Source organism: Gossypium arboreum, chromosome 2 (genome assembly GCF_025698485.1).
Source record: "Gossypium arboreum isolate Shixiya-1 chromosome 2, ASM2569848v2, whole genome shotgun sequence".
In the NCBI taxonomy this organism is placed as follows: Eukaryota; Viridiplantae; Streptophyta; class Magnoliopsida; order Malvales; family Malvaceae; genus Gossypium; species Gossypium arboreum.
The window spans coordinates 111281049-111302282 of NC_069071.1; the positions used below are offsets into that span (position 1 = coordinate 111281049).

Here is a 21234-nt window from a genome sequence, read left to right on the forward strand (position 1 = left end):
TATAAATTATGTTACATTCAAAATTATAGGATCTATCAAAACACTCTTTACAGTATTGCTTCGTATCAATACATATCTTCGATGAACAAACCCCCTCTTAGGAAATAGCAATCCTCAACGTGAACATTATTTAATACTTGTTATCTCCATTTTCACTCAAGCTCATGCCTTTCCACTTTGCTTAATTTCATTTTTCAACAATCCGTACTACTATATGTTAAATTCTTAAATTAAATCAGAAAAAATATGTACTTAAATATACTTGAGTTTACGTATTTTAATTATTGCAATAATAATAATATTAATTGATTTAAAGCTTAATTTATTGTATGATTAATTTCTTTACTTTAGAGTTTAGATGGAAAAATAATTAATTTATAATATTATATATGCGTGTCTCTGTTAAGATTTTAGAATTAAACTTACGATCGAATCAGTTATATCGTTAATTTCTTATTTACTTGATCTGATCGGTTCAATTGAATAGACTATTAAAATAGAGAAAATCAATTCAATTAGTTCAATTAGTCCAGTTCCTTATTTTAAATCGATATTATAATTGATTCCTAATTCAATCGATGTATGTGGGTTGATAAGATTGGTTGTAAAATCTCTTCCTTTCATTTTCCATCATTTTCGCTATTCTTTTTCCAGTTTGGAGTTTTGTGGCAACAAATTTCTCTGTCAATCGAAGACTTGGAACCGTTCTTCCTTCTTTATTAGCCAAGCAATTAATTTCCTTGAAATTTAACGCTCTAATTTCAAGTCTACTACGCGCTATGAAATTGTAACAGGAACATATATATATATATATATAAAATAATAAATTAATGAATGTTTATAAATAAAAAGTTCTTTTGCATTTAATACATTGTATATAAATTTTAAATTTGTTAAATTTTAAAAAAATTAAATGATTACATCAAAACAATAGACTCATATAAAAGTATTATTCTCGAATTGCAAAACCTTTTATACTAAACTTGATGGAACAAATGTTTGTTCCTTTTCTCTGAATAGATAAAGTTCACTCATTATTAACTTTTAAATTGATAAAAAATAAAAAGCTAATACTCCCTTTTAAGCTAGTAGTGATTGAAGTCCTATTATATATTCATAGTTCAAATGTTAATATTATCATCCTATAAATAATTAATAATCCGACCAGTAATTCCTGCCAGTCAAATCTATAACGTGAATTTGTGAAATGAACCCTCAAAATTGAATTCAATTAGGATAAAAGTTTGAGATATATATACTTCAAAAATCAAAGGAGAAATGGGGTTTTAGAGGTTCAAAGAAGATTTATGGTGGGGACTTTGCAGAAACAAACGTGAAGATGAGAATCAGCTTAAATGTCAGTGCCCAAAAGCTGACATTGGGGGATCCTGCTACCCCCTATAAACTATTGTACATTGAATCCACCACAAATTGTCATCCTCTTAAAAGGGGGATATACCCTTTGCTTCTACCACTCAATTTCCTATAAATTGTTTATTTATTTATTTTTTATTTCAATCTTTGTAGACCTTTTAGTGTTTCTAAGAACCCTTTCTAACCTTTCATATTAAAAAGGATTTCACATGCTTTTATTCATATTAAAGTATCTATATGAAAGTATCTAATAATAGAGGATTAATATGAATCAATCTTTCTAATAAAGGAGTCCGAGAAATACTTTCAATTTTTACTAAATTCTTACAGTACTATTTTAACCTCTTAAATATTTAACTAATATACTTATTTGAAAAAAGTATCGTATATTTACGTCTATTCTATTGTTGATAATTGAATTAATACTAAATAGGTCAACGTTGATAGATGGGAACAACTTGATGAAATTGAAATTACAAAATATATACATGTGTAAAGATAAGTTGGGATATAAATATATATATTGGAGGTTGTTAAGATATCATGATTTCAAGCATTGACAAGTCTGCCTAAGAAAACACTTTCACCTTTCTACTTTTTCTAAGTGGTACTTACATTTTCAATAATTTTAATCATGTAGTGCTTCCCTTGCTTTTCATTTCGTGTTCCATGGGAAGATGCTTTTTCGTTGCTTTCTAATTATTTGGTATTTTGTATTTGTTAATTACTTTGGTTTACTAAAAGGTAAGGGTTTGGGTTTGATTTAGCATTTAATTTAATATTAATATTAATTGAAAATTCATACATACGACTCCATTTTATGGTTTCACATTATTCACCACTTTGAAGACAAATTTATATATAATTTCCCTTAGAAATAGTAAAAAGGGTTCAATAAATATGAACTTGGAGACCCAAGTTTAATTGGATTTTCTTCACATGGTAGGTTCAAATGTGAAAGATTTTCTAAGCAACATTGATTTTTTGACTTCCATTCATTTAGTTACAACTATTTGGCTGGCCGACTACCCTAAATGAAGACTTTGATATTTTGTAAATTTTGAGAGGTTAAGTTCCATTGCTCCTAAATTATAGTAATTCTTAATTTAGATTTTATTTTGATTTAATTTTGTTATCTAGATTTAGATATATTTTGACTTTTATTCTGTTGGTACTTTGTAATTTTTTGTAAATCTATTATTTGGGATTATACTTGTAACATAAAAACAATAAAACGCTTATGTCACGATTTAGCCCGAAAATTATACATATTTTCTCATTTTAGTATTTAAACTTTCTATCACTTGATTATAGTTTTTGGTCTAAAAAAATAATAGTGTTAAAAAAACGTGACACATTTAACTAATGAGAACATACCATGTGGTGTTCCCTTATGCATGGCAATTGATGATGCGTCATTCATTAAGAAAGCCTCAAAATTCAAAAAACATATAAATATTTAATATATATATATATAATAAAAATAATAGAAGATGTGGAGGTTTGTTAAATTTAAAAGGATCAAAGTATATATATTATTAAGTATTTTATTGAATTGAATTCATGAGTTAATCGGACATCAATTCAGTTAGATAAGGATGAAAATATCATTATTTTACAAAATAAGTTTTATGATGTTGAGAGTGTTTTTTATCATTTTATAATTTTATATAAAAAATGTACACATATAACAATATTTGAATCAAACCTCTATAATTTTAGCATTTATACTTTACCATACAACTAAAAATTCATTCATTATTTATCTAAAATTTTTATAAATATATTTGTTACAGAATTTTACATTTCACCCCATCATATGCCGTAATCTAATAATGTATAAATTATATAAAATAAAAATATACAAATTCTAAAATTCTAAATTTTAAAATATATATTAAAATAATAAAATTTCAATTAACACTAACCAATTTCAGCCAATAATCATGCCATTAATATATGAACACTTCATCGATGACATGAAAAAGGAAAAAAATAGATATGTGATGTATTCTCATCGATTGAATGTATTATCTATTTTATAAACATGATTAATTTTCTAGAATAAAAATAAAAATCACAAAATAATTTAAATACCAATATAAAAAAATTAGTGACAAAATTAAAAGAAATGAATATGGTTTGAGAGGTAGTGACGTAAACCATAATAAAAAAAGTAATTAATCACTTTCAATTAGCTTACTTTGGTCGGTGAAATGTCATGTAAAGAAAAATATAATAATAATTTAGCTTTAGAAATAGATTACAAACTCTTTCTTGCTAAGACATCATGAAGGGCATGAAAATCTTGGCTTTTTTTTTTTAATAAAAAAATCTAAAATAAAAATAAATATTAGGTACTTTAGAATTTAAGATTTGCTGGTGGGGATGAGCCACCCATCAAATCATTATTTCTTTTCCAAGAAGGAAAAATTTTCATTCTAATTAACTGTGTCTTAAGTTGTTAGAGATATTAAAATATTAATTATGATCAAATTATGATTTTTTTGATGATAAGTAGTGTAGGTGCCATAAGGGAATGGTATAATTGTGTTTGTGGACTACAAAATGTTTATTCCTTTCAACCAAAACATACTAATCAAGTCAATTTAAAATTATTAATATGAAATTTTATTTTCATGGTTTGTATAATTTTATGATATTTAAAAAAATAATTAAAATTTGTTTGATCACAGGTACAAACACTAACATGCATGCCTTAGGGGGCTTGAAGATATGTATTTTTATTGAGACATAATTTTCCATAATTTAAATTATTAGTAATTAGATTCAGTCTTAGTTCGATTGATATGAAAATTGTTGTCCATGTAAGAGAACTTAGGTTTAAGTGCACTAAAACGCATTATTATCTTATTTATGAGTTGAGAAAAGACTATAAATAATTCTAAATACTGTCTAAAAAAAAGCCAGATATAATTAGATAAAATATTACTATTAATAGCATGTATTTTGTTGTCAAATTTGCAGAGATAAAGTGGTTAGGTAATGTTTAATTAAATAAAAGATGAAAATTATGGGCAGATTAATTTTTGGGTAAATTACACCAACAGTCACCCAACTTTGGTGTAACTGACAAAACAGTCACCTAGGTTTCCTTTCAGTCACTTAACTTTCAAAAAATAACAAAATGGTCACCAACGTTATTAAAAAGTGACAAAATAGTCACCAGTTAACGATTGTCGTTAGTGTTTTAACGGGATTGCTGACGTGGCAAGTTAACCAGCAGATGTGGCAAGTTAACTTGCCATGTTGGCGAAACGGTTGATTGGGGCTAGTTTAAGGAAAAAATGGGTAAGGGTAATGTTTTAGGGTTAGAAACAGATTAAGGAAGGGGATTTGGGGGAGAGAAAAAGGAAAATCAATTTGGAAAATTCCGATCCCGATTTAGGATTTTTGAAGGTTTAAACTGAATTGGGAATCGATTAAGGAGGGTTTAGGGCTAGAAATTCGTTCAACAATCCATTAACAGGGTATAAGGTTTAGGGTTAACAATTATCTGTTTTGTTTGAGGAGAAAAGAAGACGAACCAGAAACCATTCAATTTTTTTATTGCCAGCGACAATGGGTAATAGAAAAGAAGCTACCAATGATGTTACATCCACTTTAACGGGTAAGTTGTTGCATTTAGTTTTAATTTTTTTGGATTTCAATGCTGTTATTTCGATTTAGGGTTATTTCAATTTCAATTTTAATTTTGATTCTGATTTAGATTTAGATTTCGATTTTGATTACAATTTTAAAACACTAACTGATTTTGATTTTGATTCCAATTTTGATCTCGATTTAGATTTAGAATTTGATTTTGATTTCGATCTGGATTTCAATTTAGGGTTATTTCGATTTTGTTTTGTATGCCATGTGCATGATGTTTACTGTTTGTTTCTGCCATTGTATGAATGCCATTATCAAATTGATGTGTATTGTGTATATCTGCCATTGTATGAATACATTATCAAACTGATGTGTATTGTGTATATCTACCATTGTATGAATGCATTATCAAACTGATCATGTTTATTGTGTATATCTGCCATGATGTTTATTGTGTATATCTACCATTATCAAACTGGTTATTGCCTGTTATTGCCTGCCATGTGCATGACAAAAATGGTTGTGTTTGTTGTCTGCCATTATTAAATTATTTTTTATATTGGTTGTTGTCTGCCATGTGCATGACAGAAGTGTTTGTATTAAATTATTGGGCATTTTGTATTGGTTATTGTCTGACATAAAATTGTTAAAGTGTTTGCCTATATTGTTTGCCTTTATTGATGAGTACTTTGTTTGGCAGGTTTAATTGATGAAAATTTTAATGAGAATGAAGAAAACATGTCTGGTAATGATGTGCCTGGTAGTGATGTGTCTGGTAGTGATAGTGATGCATCTGAAAGAGTTAGTTTAGATGATTTAGACATGGATGGTATAGAAGTAGATGAACTGTGTGATAGTGATGATTTTGTAAGGTTAGATAGTGCACATAAATCTAACTCAGATGGCCAAAATTGGCCTGAGTTTAACTTAGAAAATGACATGAGTAATCCTAGACTTAAGGTTGGAATGTTATTTAAGTCTAAAGATAGTCTAAAAGAAGCTGACAAGCAGTATGGTAGGTTAAATAGTTATTTTATTAAGTTTCCAAAAAATGATTTAAGAAGGTTAAAGGCAGTCTGCAATGAAAAATGTTCTTAGTTCATATGGGCTTCTAGGCTAAACCCTAATGACCCTACTGACCAGACTTAGCAAATTAGGAGTTCAAACCCTAACCATACTTGTTCTAAAGTCTATTAAAATAGGAATGTAACCTCAGTTTGGATAAGTGAACTGAATAAAGAAAAATTCATTGTTGATCTTGATTATTCTCTAAAATTACTATAGCAAGATGTCAAAAGAGATTTTTGTTGCTTGGTCTCACTAACCAAATGTAAGAAGGATAAAATTAGGGCATTGAAATTAATTGAAGGAGCTCATAAGGCTCAAAATGAGAAGATTTATGAGTACTTGTTGGAGGTTAGGACCCAAAATGAGGGAACAACAACAATCTGTTATTTGGATAACAGATTGTTCAAAGGATGTATGTCTATTTGCAGGCATACAAAGATGGCTATAGGGCTGGTTGTAGGAGGATAGTAGGTTTAGATAGATGTTTCTTAAAGGGCTACTATGGTGGCTACTTGCTTGTAGCTATTGGGATAGATGCAAATAATGGCATCTATCCACTTGCATATGCTACTTTCAAAAGTGAAAACCAAGCATCATGGCTTTGGTTCTTGGAGTTGCTTGCAATAAACTTAGAAATTGTGAGCTCGTACCAGATAACTTTCATGTCTGACAAACAAAAGGTAAAACTCTATTTATATATATTTTTATGTTGTTTCTATTTAGGGTTTGTCAAAGAATTAAACTATTTTTTTCCTAATTGTAGGGACTTTTGGAAGCAATATGTATGTTGTTTCCTAATGCAGAAACAAGACACTGTGTTAGACACCTACATTCCAATTTCAAGAATATTGGTTTCCGAACAAAGGAGTTGAAAGATTTGCTTTGGAAAGCTGCCAAAGCAAGTACTACAAGGGAGTTCGATGATGCCATGGATGAACTGAGAAAAACCAATCAGCATGCTTATGACTGGTTGAAGAAGAAGAACCCTACTCACTGGTCAAGGTCTCACTTCTCAATTAGGAGCCATTCTGACATGTGGGTGAATAATCTATCTGAATCATTTAACAAGGTAAATCCCTATGTTTTATGTTTTTTACTGATCATTAGCAATTCACTAATCATTTATGTGGTTTATGGACAGATGATACTAGAAGCAAGAGGTAAACCTATTTTGACCATGATGGAAACAATAAGGACCAAGATTATGTTACTTATTGTCAAGAAGAAAAAAGAAGCTGACAAATGGAAAGGAATTTTGTGTCCAAAGATCAAGAAAAAGCTGGATGTAAATATAAAAGATTCATTAAGGTAAAGATTCATTCTAATACCTATATTCTGATTTAATGTTGTTGATCACATGCACTGATTGTTGGAAAGCTATTGACTTTTTTTAATATGTATGCAATGATTGTTGGAAAGCTGTTGTCTATTTTCAATATGCATGCAATGATTGTTGGTGTGTTGCCTATTTTTTAATATGCATACAATGAGTTTTTTTATAATATGCATGTAGTGACTTATTTTTTAGGGGTGTGTGTGTCATTGTATGTTTTAACCAAGCATGCTCACTATTTTTTAGGTGTGTTCCATTACATGCTGGTGGGGACAAGTATCAGGTTGAATGTGGTCTAGGCAGCCAGCATGTGGTGGACTTAGTTCAGAATTCCTGCTCCTGCAGGAATTGGGATCTCACTGGCATCCTTTGCATTTATGCATTAGCTGTCATTCATGTAAAAAATGAGTTCCCAGAGACCTATGTACAAACCTGGTACACTAAACAAACTCAGCTTCAAATTTACTCCAACTTTGTAAGTTCAGTAAGGGGTCTTAAACAATGGACCCCTTTGTCAAACATGCTACCAATACTACCTCCTCCACTAAGAAGGCCACCTGGCAGACCTACTAAAGTGAGAAGGAAAGAACCTAATGAACCACAAACAACAGAAAGGTTGAGCAAGAGAGGGGTGGAGATGAGGTGCAGTAAATGCAAAATAATAGGCCACAATAAGAGGAGTTGCAAAGGGGAAGTTGGCCAAAACATTCCGGTAAGTAATTTGCCTTAAATTATAGTATACTTCTATCTATGAATTTGTTTGTTTTTCACATTTCTTTTATTCTTGTAGGTTAAAAGACATCAAGTTGGTGTTTGAACCTAGCAACAGGCTACCCTAAGTCAGCAAGAGGGTACCCCAACTCAACAAGGTGCCCCAAGTCAGTTACCTACTGCCCCAACTCAGATACCTACTGTCCTAACTCATCAAGAAGCTGCCCTAAGACAAAAGCTCCCATTAAAGAGAAAATCAACCACAACCACTGTTAGATGGATGCCTTCTACTTAATAGTCATCCATGACAGACCATTGATGATGATGTGAACAGATTGCATTTTGTTAACCTTTTAAAACTGTGTAATTTTGTCTGCTACTGATTATTAACTTAGGCAGATAATTTTTTGGGAAATTTGCCTATGATTGCTACTGTTGATAAACTTAGGCATAGTCACTGAATTTTTTTGTAAATTTCCCTATAATTCATATTTGTCCAATTGTAATGAATTGTAGGAAAATTTAGCAATATTTTGCCCCTTATTCCTTTTGTAAACAGTTTGGCATTTTGGCCTTAATATATGAGCAATTTATCCATGCTATTTGTTATCCAACTGTTAAGCAATTTGTATATCATCTATTAAGCAATTTGTATATCAATTGTTATCTTTTCTAACCAGCAGCCATGTATACCAAGTGTTAAGCAATTTGTAAACAACAACGTGAGATGGTTACTATGTATACCAGCAACCATTTTTAACACATGTTAAGCAACAAAAATATTCCAACACAATTTGTAATCAACAAAAATTTTCCATTTCATTCAAGTGTTTGTAAACAACATGAGATGGTTAGCCATGTATAACAGTAGCCATCTATACCAACATAAGCAACAATTTACCAGCAACAAAATTACAAAACATAAGCTGGTTTTCAATTAACATAAAATGATTTTTAAAGTTTTGAAAAAAGCAAAACAACAACAATTACAAGCACCAAAACCAGGTTCTTCTCTTCCTCTTCCTTGCATCCTCTAATGCCTTCACTTTTTTCAGCAGACCCAACAACACAACTCTTAAATGGGGCATCAATGGTGGATCAAACCAGCTGAAAAACCAACATGGTTTTCGAAATGCACTGCCGAATTTCTTAACCAACATGGTTTTCGAAATGCATTGCCGAATTTCTTCCACCTAAAAAACCTCCTACCTGGGTTGTCATTGGACCAAGACGTGTTTAATTTGGCTGGGTTTCCACAATAGCACACCGGAATCACTTCAGGCATATCCATTTTTCCTCTTCTCTTTCTTCTTCTTCTTTTCTTCCTCCTTTTCTTTTTCTTCTTTTTCTTTTTCTCAAACCCTAAAATGGTGCTGGTACTATTATTAAAGTGTTAGTAACCGGTGAACTAGACTTAAGGTTGACAGCAAGGACTCCGTCAACTGCCACGTCACTTTACTGTGACGAAAAACAGCAAAAAGGACCGTTTTGTCACTTTTTAAAAGTTAAGTGACTGAAATGAAACCTAGGTGACTGCTTTGTCAGTTACCTCAAAGTTTGGTGACTGTTGGTGTAATTTACCCTTAATTTTTCTATAAGATTTTTAGTAATTTACTTACTTAAGGTAGTTTCTAGTTTTTAATTTCAAATTAATTCCAACTTTTTTTATACATTCGCTCAATTTTTTCAAATTAAATATTTGTTTTGTTGGGGACAACATTCACCTTTAAGTTGATTGCTAATCGTAATTTCTTCAATAATGTTATGTTATTTCTATTTTATTTTTAATTTCAATTTATATTATCATGATTTTTGCTCTTTACACACTATTTTCTGTAAAAGTGATGATGGTTTTAATTTTTAATTTCTAATCATGTTATGACATATATATGAAATTTGTCAAAGTAAGGGTATTATTAGATCTATTAAGAATCATTCTTGAAGAGGCTTATTATATTAGAGTGCAATAATGGTGTTTACAAAATTGAAATTCGAAATGACGAGGAACATGATAGGTCATTTGAAACTTAACCTTTAGTGCATAGTTGATACAATGGACCTCTTGACAGTTATTTCTTAATTGATTGGAGGTCATTATCAGGATGATCTGATGATAACATGATTTTAATACAATTTTCAATGATTTCCTCAAAAATTATACATAAATTTGTCTTTCTCCTCTTTTAAAATCCTTCTACGAATATGATATTTGTACATTAATTCCTAGTATCTTAATTAGCATTTATAATATATAATGTTATTGTATTCTTATTATTTATGAAAATCTTCAATACGTAACACTAAAATATTATTGTTTCAAGAAAATAAAAATTAGAATGTAGTATTACATTGTCCCAAGCAAAAGATAAAGTGTAGCACAACTAAATAAATATACTGAAACAAAATTCGGATTTTCATAAAGGCAATACACTTTTAAAACATTAGCATTCATGGAAAAGAGAAAGGCGAAGGTAAAGTGTGAACTTTGACATTCCAACTTGATTTTTCTTTTTCTCTTTTGTGATAATCTTTAAAAAATCATATTTTTCTAATTTAATTTTATTCAACCAAACTTTAGCTTAATGTTATTATTGAGTTGTTAAAATTTTGACTTTGAAAGCGATTACAGTCTTAAAGTACTAATGACGTAGAGAAACAGTATTACGCTTAGCTATCAACATATTTTATACTAAATTTGGAGGCTCCCCAAATAATTATACGTTATCTAATTCATTTGAAGCTATTTTGCTCATATGATCGACAACCTTATTTTGAGATCTCGGAATATGATGAAATCTTACTTTTCATTCTCGCTTGAGCAAAATATGTACTAAGCGTAAGCCCCCAATTTGCTATTGGCTGTTGTACCAGCTCAAGTTTTTGTATCCATTTTCCCATGCTATTTGAAGATCTTGTAACACAACTCTTACTTCAACATTAAAAATTGTGTCCTTGCCTATCTATAATGAAAAGTCACACAACCAATTTACATGAGTATCTCTCAACATTTCTCCAATAGAAGCTCCTTATCTATATGAAGGCAACACTTCATCTGTATTGAATTTAATACATCTTCTCTTCAGTAGCGAACCAATACATATATGAACGTTGCTCAAACATATTTCAATTATCAATATAATAATATTTTATAATGATTAAAATTATTTGAATAATTATAATTATTCGACCAATACATATATGTAATGTAATGTCCTTTTAATTCATTGATTCCTTAATTCCCCTATCCATCACGTTTGGCTTAGATTTTTTTTAATCATTCTTAGAATTACTTATAATCATTTCATAAATAAAAGATTAATGTATTTTAGCACACTTTAACTCACGTTCTCTTATATTATAATAATATCCATAACAATCAAAACTTAGAACCCATAAAAATAATAAAATAAAATTGAAAAGATTAGGGTGAGGTGTGTGAAAGGTAGAGTGTATATTCTGGAACCTCAAATAAAGTCGGTGGGAGTAGAGCTGGAAACTTCCCTCTCATCATAAAGTGGGTCTACGATTCTAAAAATCAAAACGTGTCTATCCACTGCACTTTTAATTATTTATTTATATACGCATTTTATTCTAAGTTAAATTTTAAATTTATTTATGAATTTGATTTTAATCAATATTTGAATACGTCCAAATTAGGTTTTGATTTAAGCGAAAAAGGTCTATAATTCATAAAGTCACCCTTTTTCTTTTTATATTTTACCTTTCTTATTATTTTTGGTTTTGGTAATTAATTATAATAAAAAAGTGATTCCTCTTTTCTTGTATTAAGGGTTATTTATTAATATCTTCATAAAATTTAACCACTAAATCATTGAAACAACATTTTCCTTTTAAACAACTACATATATATTCTCTTCACAACATTTAAAATAATTGATTCCAATTTTATAATCCTTCTTTTTAAATACTGAGCTATTGTTTATCAATAAATACAAATACAATGATAGAGAAATTATAGAAAGATGTTTCTTTTAATTCAAATTTGTATAAAAATATTTATTAGTATCTCTCAATTTCGATATTGAGTGAATTGTTTTTTAAAAGAATCGAGTAATTTAATCCTCATTAATTTCAAAAGTAAATAAATAATGATAATTAATCACAACGTTAATTTTTCATTTTACATAAATTTAGCTGGTATAATAACAAATTTATCTTTTATAATTTGCACATTCTATCAAATTGGTCATGATTTAACAAATTTAACCTACAATATTTGTGTAAATGCGTAAATATTGAGGTTAAAATTGTAGAATTTTTAGAATCAAAACTATATTAATAAAATATATAAACATCAATGACTATATTTTTATTATATCAATTAAAATTATGTACAATTAACGTTATAATTAATTATCTTTAATTACTAGCTTTTAAAATTAAAAAGAATAAATTATTATTTTTACCTATTCTTTTATCAAATGAAAATCAATTGGATGAACTAATTTCTCCATCATACAAAAAGTAGATAAATATAATTGGTTTCTTGCATAATTAGTAATTTGGCAAGCTTTTAATCAAAATCAAAACATTATGAATTTTAATTTTCCACATTGAATTTTTGTATCATCCATGAGTCTTCATTAGACTTGTACTTTTCCACTATCAATTCATGTACATTAAAAAAAAAGCTTACACTTTCTCTTACCACTCTCCTAAGTGCTATAGTATAATTAAGTTCAATCATTTGATTATTATTTTTAATCACATTAATAGTTTATGTTCGGGTTTGTAATTTTTCCTCTTATCGAAAATTCGAATTTATTTTCTCTCTCCTCTTCTTTTATATGATGTACAAGCACATTCAAGTTCCCACACGGTTTATTTTAATTACACAGCCATAAAACAGAGAGCTAACTTGCTCTGTTTTCTCTCATCATCTTTCTTTCTCCCCCTTAATTCTCACTTCATATATACTTTATATCAACGATGTCGGTAAAAGAGTGCGGCAATCACGGGAAGTACCGCCGGAAAATCTTCCGTCGAATCATCGCCGGCATCCTAATTTTCATTCTAATCGTGCTGATAACAATTCTTCTCATATGGGCCATCCTCCGTCCCAGCAAACCCAGGTTCATCCTCCAAGACACCACCGTCTACGCTTTCAACGCCTCCACCCCTAACCTCCTCACCTCCAATTTCCAAGTCACTCTATCTTCTCGAAACCCCAACGACAGAATCGGCATTTACTACGACCGGCTCGACGTTTACGCCACCTACCAGAATCAACAAATCACCCTCCGAACAGCCATCCCTCCAACGTACCAGGGTCACAAAGAGATCAACGTTTGGTCACCCTTCGTCAATGGGAATTCAGTGCCTATCGCACCGGAATATTCCGCCAGTTTAGGATCCGATCAGAGTGCTGGGTCGGTTTTCTTGATGATCAAGATTGATGGACGGGTTAGATGGAAAGTTGGGACTTTTATTTCTGGGAGGTATCATCTTTACGTTAGGTGCCCGGCTTTTATTACCTTCGGCAGCAAAAGTAACGGCGTTTCAGTCGGAGAAAACGCTATTAAGTACCAGTTCGTGACTAGATGCAGTGTTAGCGTGTAAGGTGGCTAGCTGAGGAAGAAGATGATGAAAGATAACGCCGTTAAGTATATCGTTTGTTTTATCTTGATATTAAGACAAATTCCCTCGATTGTTATTTCACGCCGTTAAATTTTTATTTTTCTTTTTATTATATATAGGTGGAGGATAAATTGTACATTTTGCTCTAGAATAAAATGGAGGAAAAAATTAGCAAAATTTACAATTAAATATTTTATTTTCTAAAAAATCAATAATAAGAAATATTTTTCAATGAATAATTGAGCAATTAATAATTTTTTTTAAAATATTGCTTTACTTGTTCTTTACTCTTCATTTCTTGGATCTTTAAATTTTGATTTTCTTTAAAAAGGGAATATTTTCAACCTTAATTAGGATGTAAGTTATATTTAATAATATATATCTTGATTATTGATGTCTATATTTTGATTAATGATTATTTAATCATACATTAGTAAAAAATAATATATTTTATAAATTTCGCATTATTCAGTGCCTACATATACATTTTAACTTGAATTTATTTTTTATCTTTGAAATTTATTTTATTTCATTGTAGAAAAAGTTTATAATTAAATTTTAAGCGGATTTAGATCAACGATGTGTTTACCTATAATTAATATAAAAATAATAATAATAACGATAAATTAAATATTATAATAATATTATAATATAAAAAATAAACTAAATATACTACACTATCTCTCACTTTCTATCTAAACTTAACCTTAGTCATCAGTTAAAGGAGGGAAGCTTTAAAACACAGCCGTCGTATTTGTTGTTTGTCATATATCAGAATTAAATGGATACTATTTCTTTTCTTTTCATTTCTTTACTTTTAACTCCGTAATTTAACTTAATTTTAATACTAATTATTATATTCACCTGATTTAGGTTAAAAATATCGGTTTAAATTTTAAAATTGTACATGAATTTTAATTTAATATATAATTTGATATATAAATTTTAATTTGATGTAATTATATATATGAAATTTTAATTATGATTTTAATATATATATGAAACTTTAATTTTGATTCAATCAAACACATTATAAAATATAAAAACATTAATTTATTTTTATATTAGATAAATATAATTATTTTTATATTTAATATATAAATATAAAATAAAGCTATATCAATTTAACTTGATAAAAATTTAACTTAATTATAATCACCCATATTTATTTATTTACTAATAAATTAAAAATTAGTGATAAAAATGTTCCAATTAATGTACGAATAGATGTAATTAAACTCAATAAGACTTGAAATATTTGAGAATTTTGTGTGTTAGCAATATGTTTGAGCCTATGAGGGGATGGAATGGGTCTTTGTCACATGGAATTGTAGTGGTGGTCCTTTTCTTTCAACACAAGCTCTCTCTACCTAATAATTTAATTCATATATATACACTTACGTGTTAGAAAGGGACTTTTTTAAATGCCTACTCTCAATAGATTATCAATCCCTAAAGCTTTTAAATTTAATCAAAATTTTCATCCCACCCAACACAACATGATAACGTTTTTAGTGTCTCCACTTATATATTTTATATATTAATGATGGGAAGGGATAGTGTGAATATATTGACAACTCATTCCAATGTAGGCAATAAACCTTTTGTTCTTTTAACAACATTTTCACACCTTTTTTCCTATTTTGCTTGTGTTAATTTGTCAAATCCATCAAAGCTACTTGTTATAACCATGTGATTTCATTATTTTAGGGTTTGATAATAAAGAAAACTACAATTTCTTACCTATAATTTATTAAATAAATCATAATTTCAAAATATAGTTAAATTTATGAGCAAAATGTTTAAATGTGTTTTAAGTCATTCCTTTCCACTAGCTCGATGTAAGAAAAGGGCTGTAAATTGCGTTGACTACTCAACCCGTGGCTTGTTTAAACCAAAAGGGGGTGCTGGTTTCTAGTTTGCATGTTGGTAGGATATGTGATGTGATGTGATGCCCATTTGTGCGGGTAATTAGGCATGTGTGAGCTGAGATAATGACGGAATTCAGTTCTTTAATTAATGCCTATATATATATATATATATATATCATGGAATCAAAGACCAATTTCATTTGAGAATATTTAAGGTGAATCACAAATTCACATGGGATAGAGTTCATGTTCATGCAAAATCATTTTGCAGAGTTGGCATCTCCTTGGATTTGGAACATCCCACCTTACTAGATTCGTTGAATCTTAGATTACGTTTCATAATAAATTTAAGAGAATGTAAGATTATATGTGAAATATGATATTACTTTGTTTAGTTCACTTAGTTAGAATGTAAAATCCAAGAGTTTGGTTGATGAAATGCAAGATTATTTGAAAACAAATTTAATTATATTATCTTTATTATAAAATATGAACCCATTAAGCAAATAATTAAGTCGGCTACTAAGAGGATGTTAAAAGAGCAAATTAATCCACCAAATTGTCAATCATTCTAAAATCTTAATAATTGGAAAAAAGAAAACCTAAAATCCTATCAATAAAAAATGAATTTGATATTTTGATTGCAAGCTGTAATTTCAGTGAAATTTTTTATCGAAACAATAATTTAAATCACAAACAATAAAGCAAATAAGGTTCAAACTTCAATCTATAATAGTAATATTATATTAATGAAAAAAGTGTCAGCAATTGTTCTTTATAAAATAAATGGCTCAACAAAAAAGAAGTTTGGGATTTAAAAATTGAAAAAATGATACAACATAGAGGAAGAGATGACAATGGTGGCCATTGTGTCTCCTCTTTCTACCTTTCTCTCTACATACTCTCTTTAATTAATTAAATAAGAATTCATAACAATTGAGAGAACTTTCCTAAAAAAATAAACAAACAAAAAAAACACATGACAATTAACAACACAAGAACTCAACAAACATGAAATCTATAGCATATATTGAAAAATGAAAAAAAAAATCTCAATGCAATAAACCACAAAGTAATATGAAGACACAACTAGAAATTGAAAATACTAGACTTACCTATCTGGAGACAAGGGTGAATGTCTAGGAAAGTGTGGAGTTAAAATTAGAAAGAGAATGTTAAAGGTTTTGATTTTCAAACTTACGAGAGAAAAAAAAGAAAGAAAAAAAAGGAGATATTTTTATTTTTGTCTTAAAATATAATAAAAGGATTATATTGATAAATATAATAAAATAGATGATAATTTTATCTTAAAATTCAGATTTTGTCCGTAATTTTAAATTATTTAAGGAAGCGACCGTAATAAGATTAAATCTTATATTACGATAAAATTATAAACCATAATGTTACATTTGGTGAACCAAAATTCCTTTAAAATTAGGTTGGAGACCTAAAATTTCATGTAATTTGTAAAAGAATAAATATAATATGTAGTAGTTGATTTTGATTTCAAGTTAGAAACTTAAATTTTTGGTTGAAATTAGCATTCAAATTTAATTTTGTCACACAATTTAACACTTTTTCCAAAAATTTAAACCACCTATGAAATTATTGCATGTCTTGTCATTAGCTAAATTATATCAATAAATATTTTTTTTAAAATAAAAATTATAAAAATCAACTTTTGAAAAATTAAAGAAATTTTTTAAAGAAAATATATAAAATAAAAATTAGCTAATTTCTTTTTAAAATTCAAAATATTTACTATAATGACAAGCTAAACCTGTCTTTCATAAAATATATTTACTAGCATGAAATTAAAAAATTCTTCATAAAACATAACATTTGGAAATTTGCCATTAATAAATTTAGAATAAGTAACACAAACAAAACGTCAAATAAAATTCAAAATATCCCTAAAAGATCTTTCAACAACTTTTGTTTGATAATTCTTAATGCAAAAAATTAACACAGTTTCATGATGTTTGTTATAATAGTTATATATATAAGTATGTATATAAAAAGAGTGACAAATTATTGTGTTTTCACGTTAAACCTATTTTGTAACAAAAATAACATGTAACTTTTATGTATTGTAAATACAATGAATCAATTTGTCATCAATAAAACTATAAATAATAGTGATATAATAAAAAATTTCTTTAGTAAAACTTTATGTTGGTGACCATGAAAATTTGTCACAACTTTTCTGACGTTACAAAATAGTTACTTGCATTTATGACAATTTTTGAGCTTGTTGTATAAGTTAGAGTTAACCCTTTTGGGGTTTGAATTTAGGGTGGGTTTGGGACGGCGGTGCGGTGTATTTAGCTTACTTTTTGTCTCACGCTACAGTATCACTACAGTATCTAATCTCACCGCCACAGCTATTTTTACACTAACCGCAGGTAAACGCACCGCTCATCCAAACTCACCCTTAGTAATGGTTATTATAGTGAAGCATAATTTTTTTTGTCTAAGTTAGTTCATGAACTTGATAATTATTCCCACATTGGGTCTGAACTAGGAAATTGTTCCCATATTGGGATAGAAATTTTTTTTCCAAGTTAGTTGTTGAACTTGGCAATTATTACCACAATAAAGCTTGGACTTTTTTTGTCCAAAATTTTTTCATTCAGGTCTAAATGCAGGAATAATTGTCAAGTTCATGTATTAACTTGAACCATAAAAAAAGTTTAAGTCCCAATGTCACACCCCAAAATTGGGTTTGAAAGAATTAAGATTTGCAAGTGAGTCATTGGTTGCCAATAGATTCTTATGTTTTCTTTTGCGTTTGAGAAACAAGAATGAGGAAATAGCTCAGTGGTTAAAAGAAATATGAGAAAGTACGAAAATTAAATTAAGATCCAAAGTTCGAATCTTTTCCCTTACAAAATAATTAAGTATTTGCTTTAGTGGTTGAGAGCCTTGGATTTGTGTTTGAGGTCTTGGGTTCGAGTCTCTACGAAGCCAATGAGAAAATATTTAAGTTGTCACAACCCAAAATTGGGCTTGGAAGAATTAAGGTTTGCAAGTGAGTCATTAGTTGTTGATAAATTCTTAAGGTTTTTTTTTTTGAGACAAGAATAAGTCTATTGGTTCGGTGGTAAGGTGTTTGTTAGCTTACCTTTTGGTCTTGTGTTTGAATCCTCGTGTGCATCAAATGAAAATTATTTTTATTTTTGGTTTCAACTCGTCAGATTAGGATTGTAGTTAAATCTATTTTATTTATCTATATTTTAGAATGTGAATCCCTAAAATTCCTCAATGTCCTTTCTCTCCCACTCTTTTGGCTAACAGTTTTTTTTTCTATATGTCATTGAATTCATTTTTTTCTGTTCTTCCTTTGTTTATTCTTTCGTTTGAAAATTTGATCTTTTCTTTTTTTTTTCCCATTAAAGCGCCTCGAAATCTATTGGTTTGGTTCCATTTTGTCTTTGTGCTCAAATTTTAGTTATTGTTGCTTTGTTAGAGTTTCATATATTTTTTCATATTATTGTTTGATAACTTTTATCGGATGAGTGTAAGTTATGATAAGTTTTACATTAGTCTTTTCGATTCTTTTAGGTATGATTTTGATCGAAATCCTTATAAGTTTTATGTGCTCTAGTATTAAGTTTCAGATTGATTTAGAGGAGGTGCTTTCTTGGTGCTTGGAATACCGTTTAAGATGTGTTTCTTAATCATATGTAATTAGGGATCAGTTTGCTGTGGAATCTCGTGATTTGCAAAAATTTTAGGGTGTTACATTTAGTGGTATCAGAGTCAAGTTTGTCAAAACTCGATCTGTGTTTTTAATGTGTATGTATGCTTGGATTTAAAGGGGAGTTTTCGATAAAAACATACCACATTGTTTCAAAATTATTTTTTTCAAACAAAGTGTCTGAAACTCTAGTGTTGGTCCATAAGAACTTTGAAACTGTAAGATTAGAAACGTAAGGTTTTAGATTAATATCTCTAACTATGCTGTCGTGGAATTATAGATACCTTAATATATTAGACTCAATAACTGTTATAGATTTTGACGGTAAGCAAGATTTGTGAGAATCAGCCTAGTGAGACTTTAGATGAGTTTTCTGTCTTGCTAGGGCATGCGTTTGCACATGAGCTAAAAGTCGTCGTGGTTACGCCAGCTACTGGTGACGATAATTCTGGGGTTAGTGTGGACACATTGACCCAATTAGTGTTAGGAGTTCTGGAGAGGGTCTTCGAGACCATGCTAGAGAGGTCTAAAATGGAAGAAAAAGGTATGTATGTTGAGTGCAAGTGTAAGAGCTGTAATAAGAGAGGTTATAGTTCCTTTAGTTTGGAGCTATGTTCTACAAAACGAGCCAGATTTCAGAAAGGTACTGCGAGAGGTTCTAGTAGTGGCACAGACATGTTGATTTGTAAGTTCTGTAAGAAGCGCCATTAGGGTGATTGTCGGAAGAAGTTTGGAGCATGTTTCAGATGTGGGTCCACAGAGCATCAAATTAATAATTGCCCTTGTCGACTACCTGCTTAGAGGCAAGCCCAGAAGAAGACTCAAAATCAGGGAGCTGGAATCAATGTCGAGACATGTATGGTTGTAAGTTATTGTGATTCGTGTTTTGGTTTTGTTTGGTCTTATGATTATGCGGATGTGGTATTGTGTGTGTTAGTAAATTAGGTATTTTAAAACTGTTCGTAAAAGATTGTTAGAGTAAGTATTGTTTTGTAGTGTGTGGGATCAGAGTGCGCAACGGAAGTGTCGTGGCGAGTCGTGAGGTTAGTGGAAAATTTTGAGGACAAAATTTCTATAAGGAGGGGTGAGTCATCACACCTCGAAATTAGGCTTGGAAGAATTAAGGTTTGCGAGTGAGTTGTTGGTTGCCGATTGATTTTAGTGTTTTCTTTTACGTTTGATAGATAAGAATGAGCCAATTGGTTTAGTCGTAAGGTGTCTGTTAGCTTACCTTTTGGTCTTGTGTTCAAATCCGTGTGTGCGTTAAGTGGGAATTATTTTCATTTTTGGTTTCAACTTATCATATTTGGGTTTTAGCTAAATCTATTTTTTTATATGTTTTTTTTTATTTTTTTTGAGAATTTGAATCCTTAAAATTCCTCCTAGTAACATCCTTTATCCCCCACTCTTTGGTTTACAATTTTCTTTTCTTTCTCTGTCATTGAAATTCGTTTTTTTATGTTCTACACTTGTTTATTCTTTCTTTTGAAAATTTGTTCTTCTCTTTTCCATTAAAGTGCCTCGAAATCTATTGGTTTTGTTCCATTCCATCCTTGTGCTTGAATTTTGGTTACTATTGCTTCGTTAGAGTTTCATCTGTTCTTTCATATTATTGTTTAACAACTTTTGTCGGGTGAGTGTAAGTTATGATAAGTTTTACGTTAGCCTTTTTGATTCTGTTAGGTATGATTTCGATCAAATCCTTATAAGTTTTGTGTGCTCTTGTATTAAGTTTTAGATCGGTTTAGAGGAGGTGCTTTCTTGGTGCTTGGAAGATCGTTTAATGTGTGTTTCTTAATCGTATGTAATTAGGGGTCAGCTTGATGTGGAATTTCGTGACTTGCAACAATTTTGGGGTGTTACACCCAATACGCGAATAATTTTCAAGTTTAGAAATTAACTTAGACAAAGAAAAGTTCAGTTCACAATGAAAAAACAATTGTCAAATTTAGGGACTAACCTGGGCA

At 29.5% G+C, this 21234-nt stretch overlaps 1 protein-coding gene across 1 annotated transcript; it reads left to right on the forward strand.

Moving 5' to 3' along the window:
* Positions 1-12773: 12773 nt before the first annotated feature.
* LOC108461416 (NDR1/HIN1-like protein 1) lies at positions 12774-13885 on the forward strand. The gene has a single exon (XM_017761261.2). It carries the CDS (start codon positions 13049-13051, stop codon positions 13676-13678), a length of 630 nt encoding a protein of 209 aa, XP_017616750.1. The 5' UTR covers positions 12774-13048; the 3' UTR covers positions 13679-13885.
* The last annotated feature ends 7349 nt before the right edge of the window (positions 13886-21234 follow it).

Coding starts and splice junctions, on each gene's coding strand:
- LOC108461416 (XM_017761261.2), top strand. CDS start 13,049: ATGTCGGTAAAAGAGTGCGGCAATCACGGGAAGTACCGCCGGAAAATC.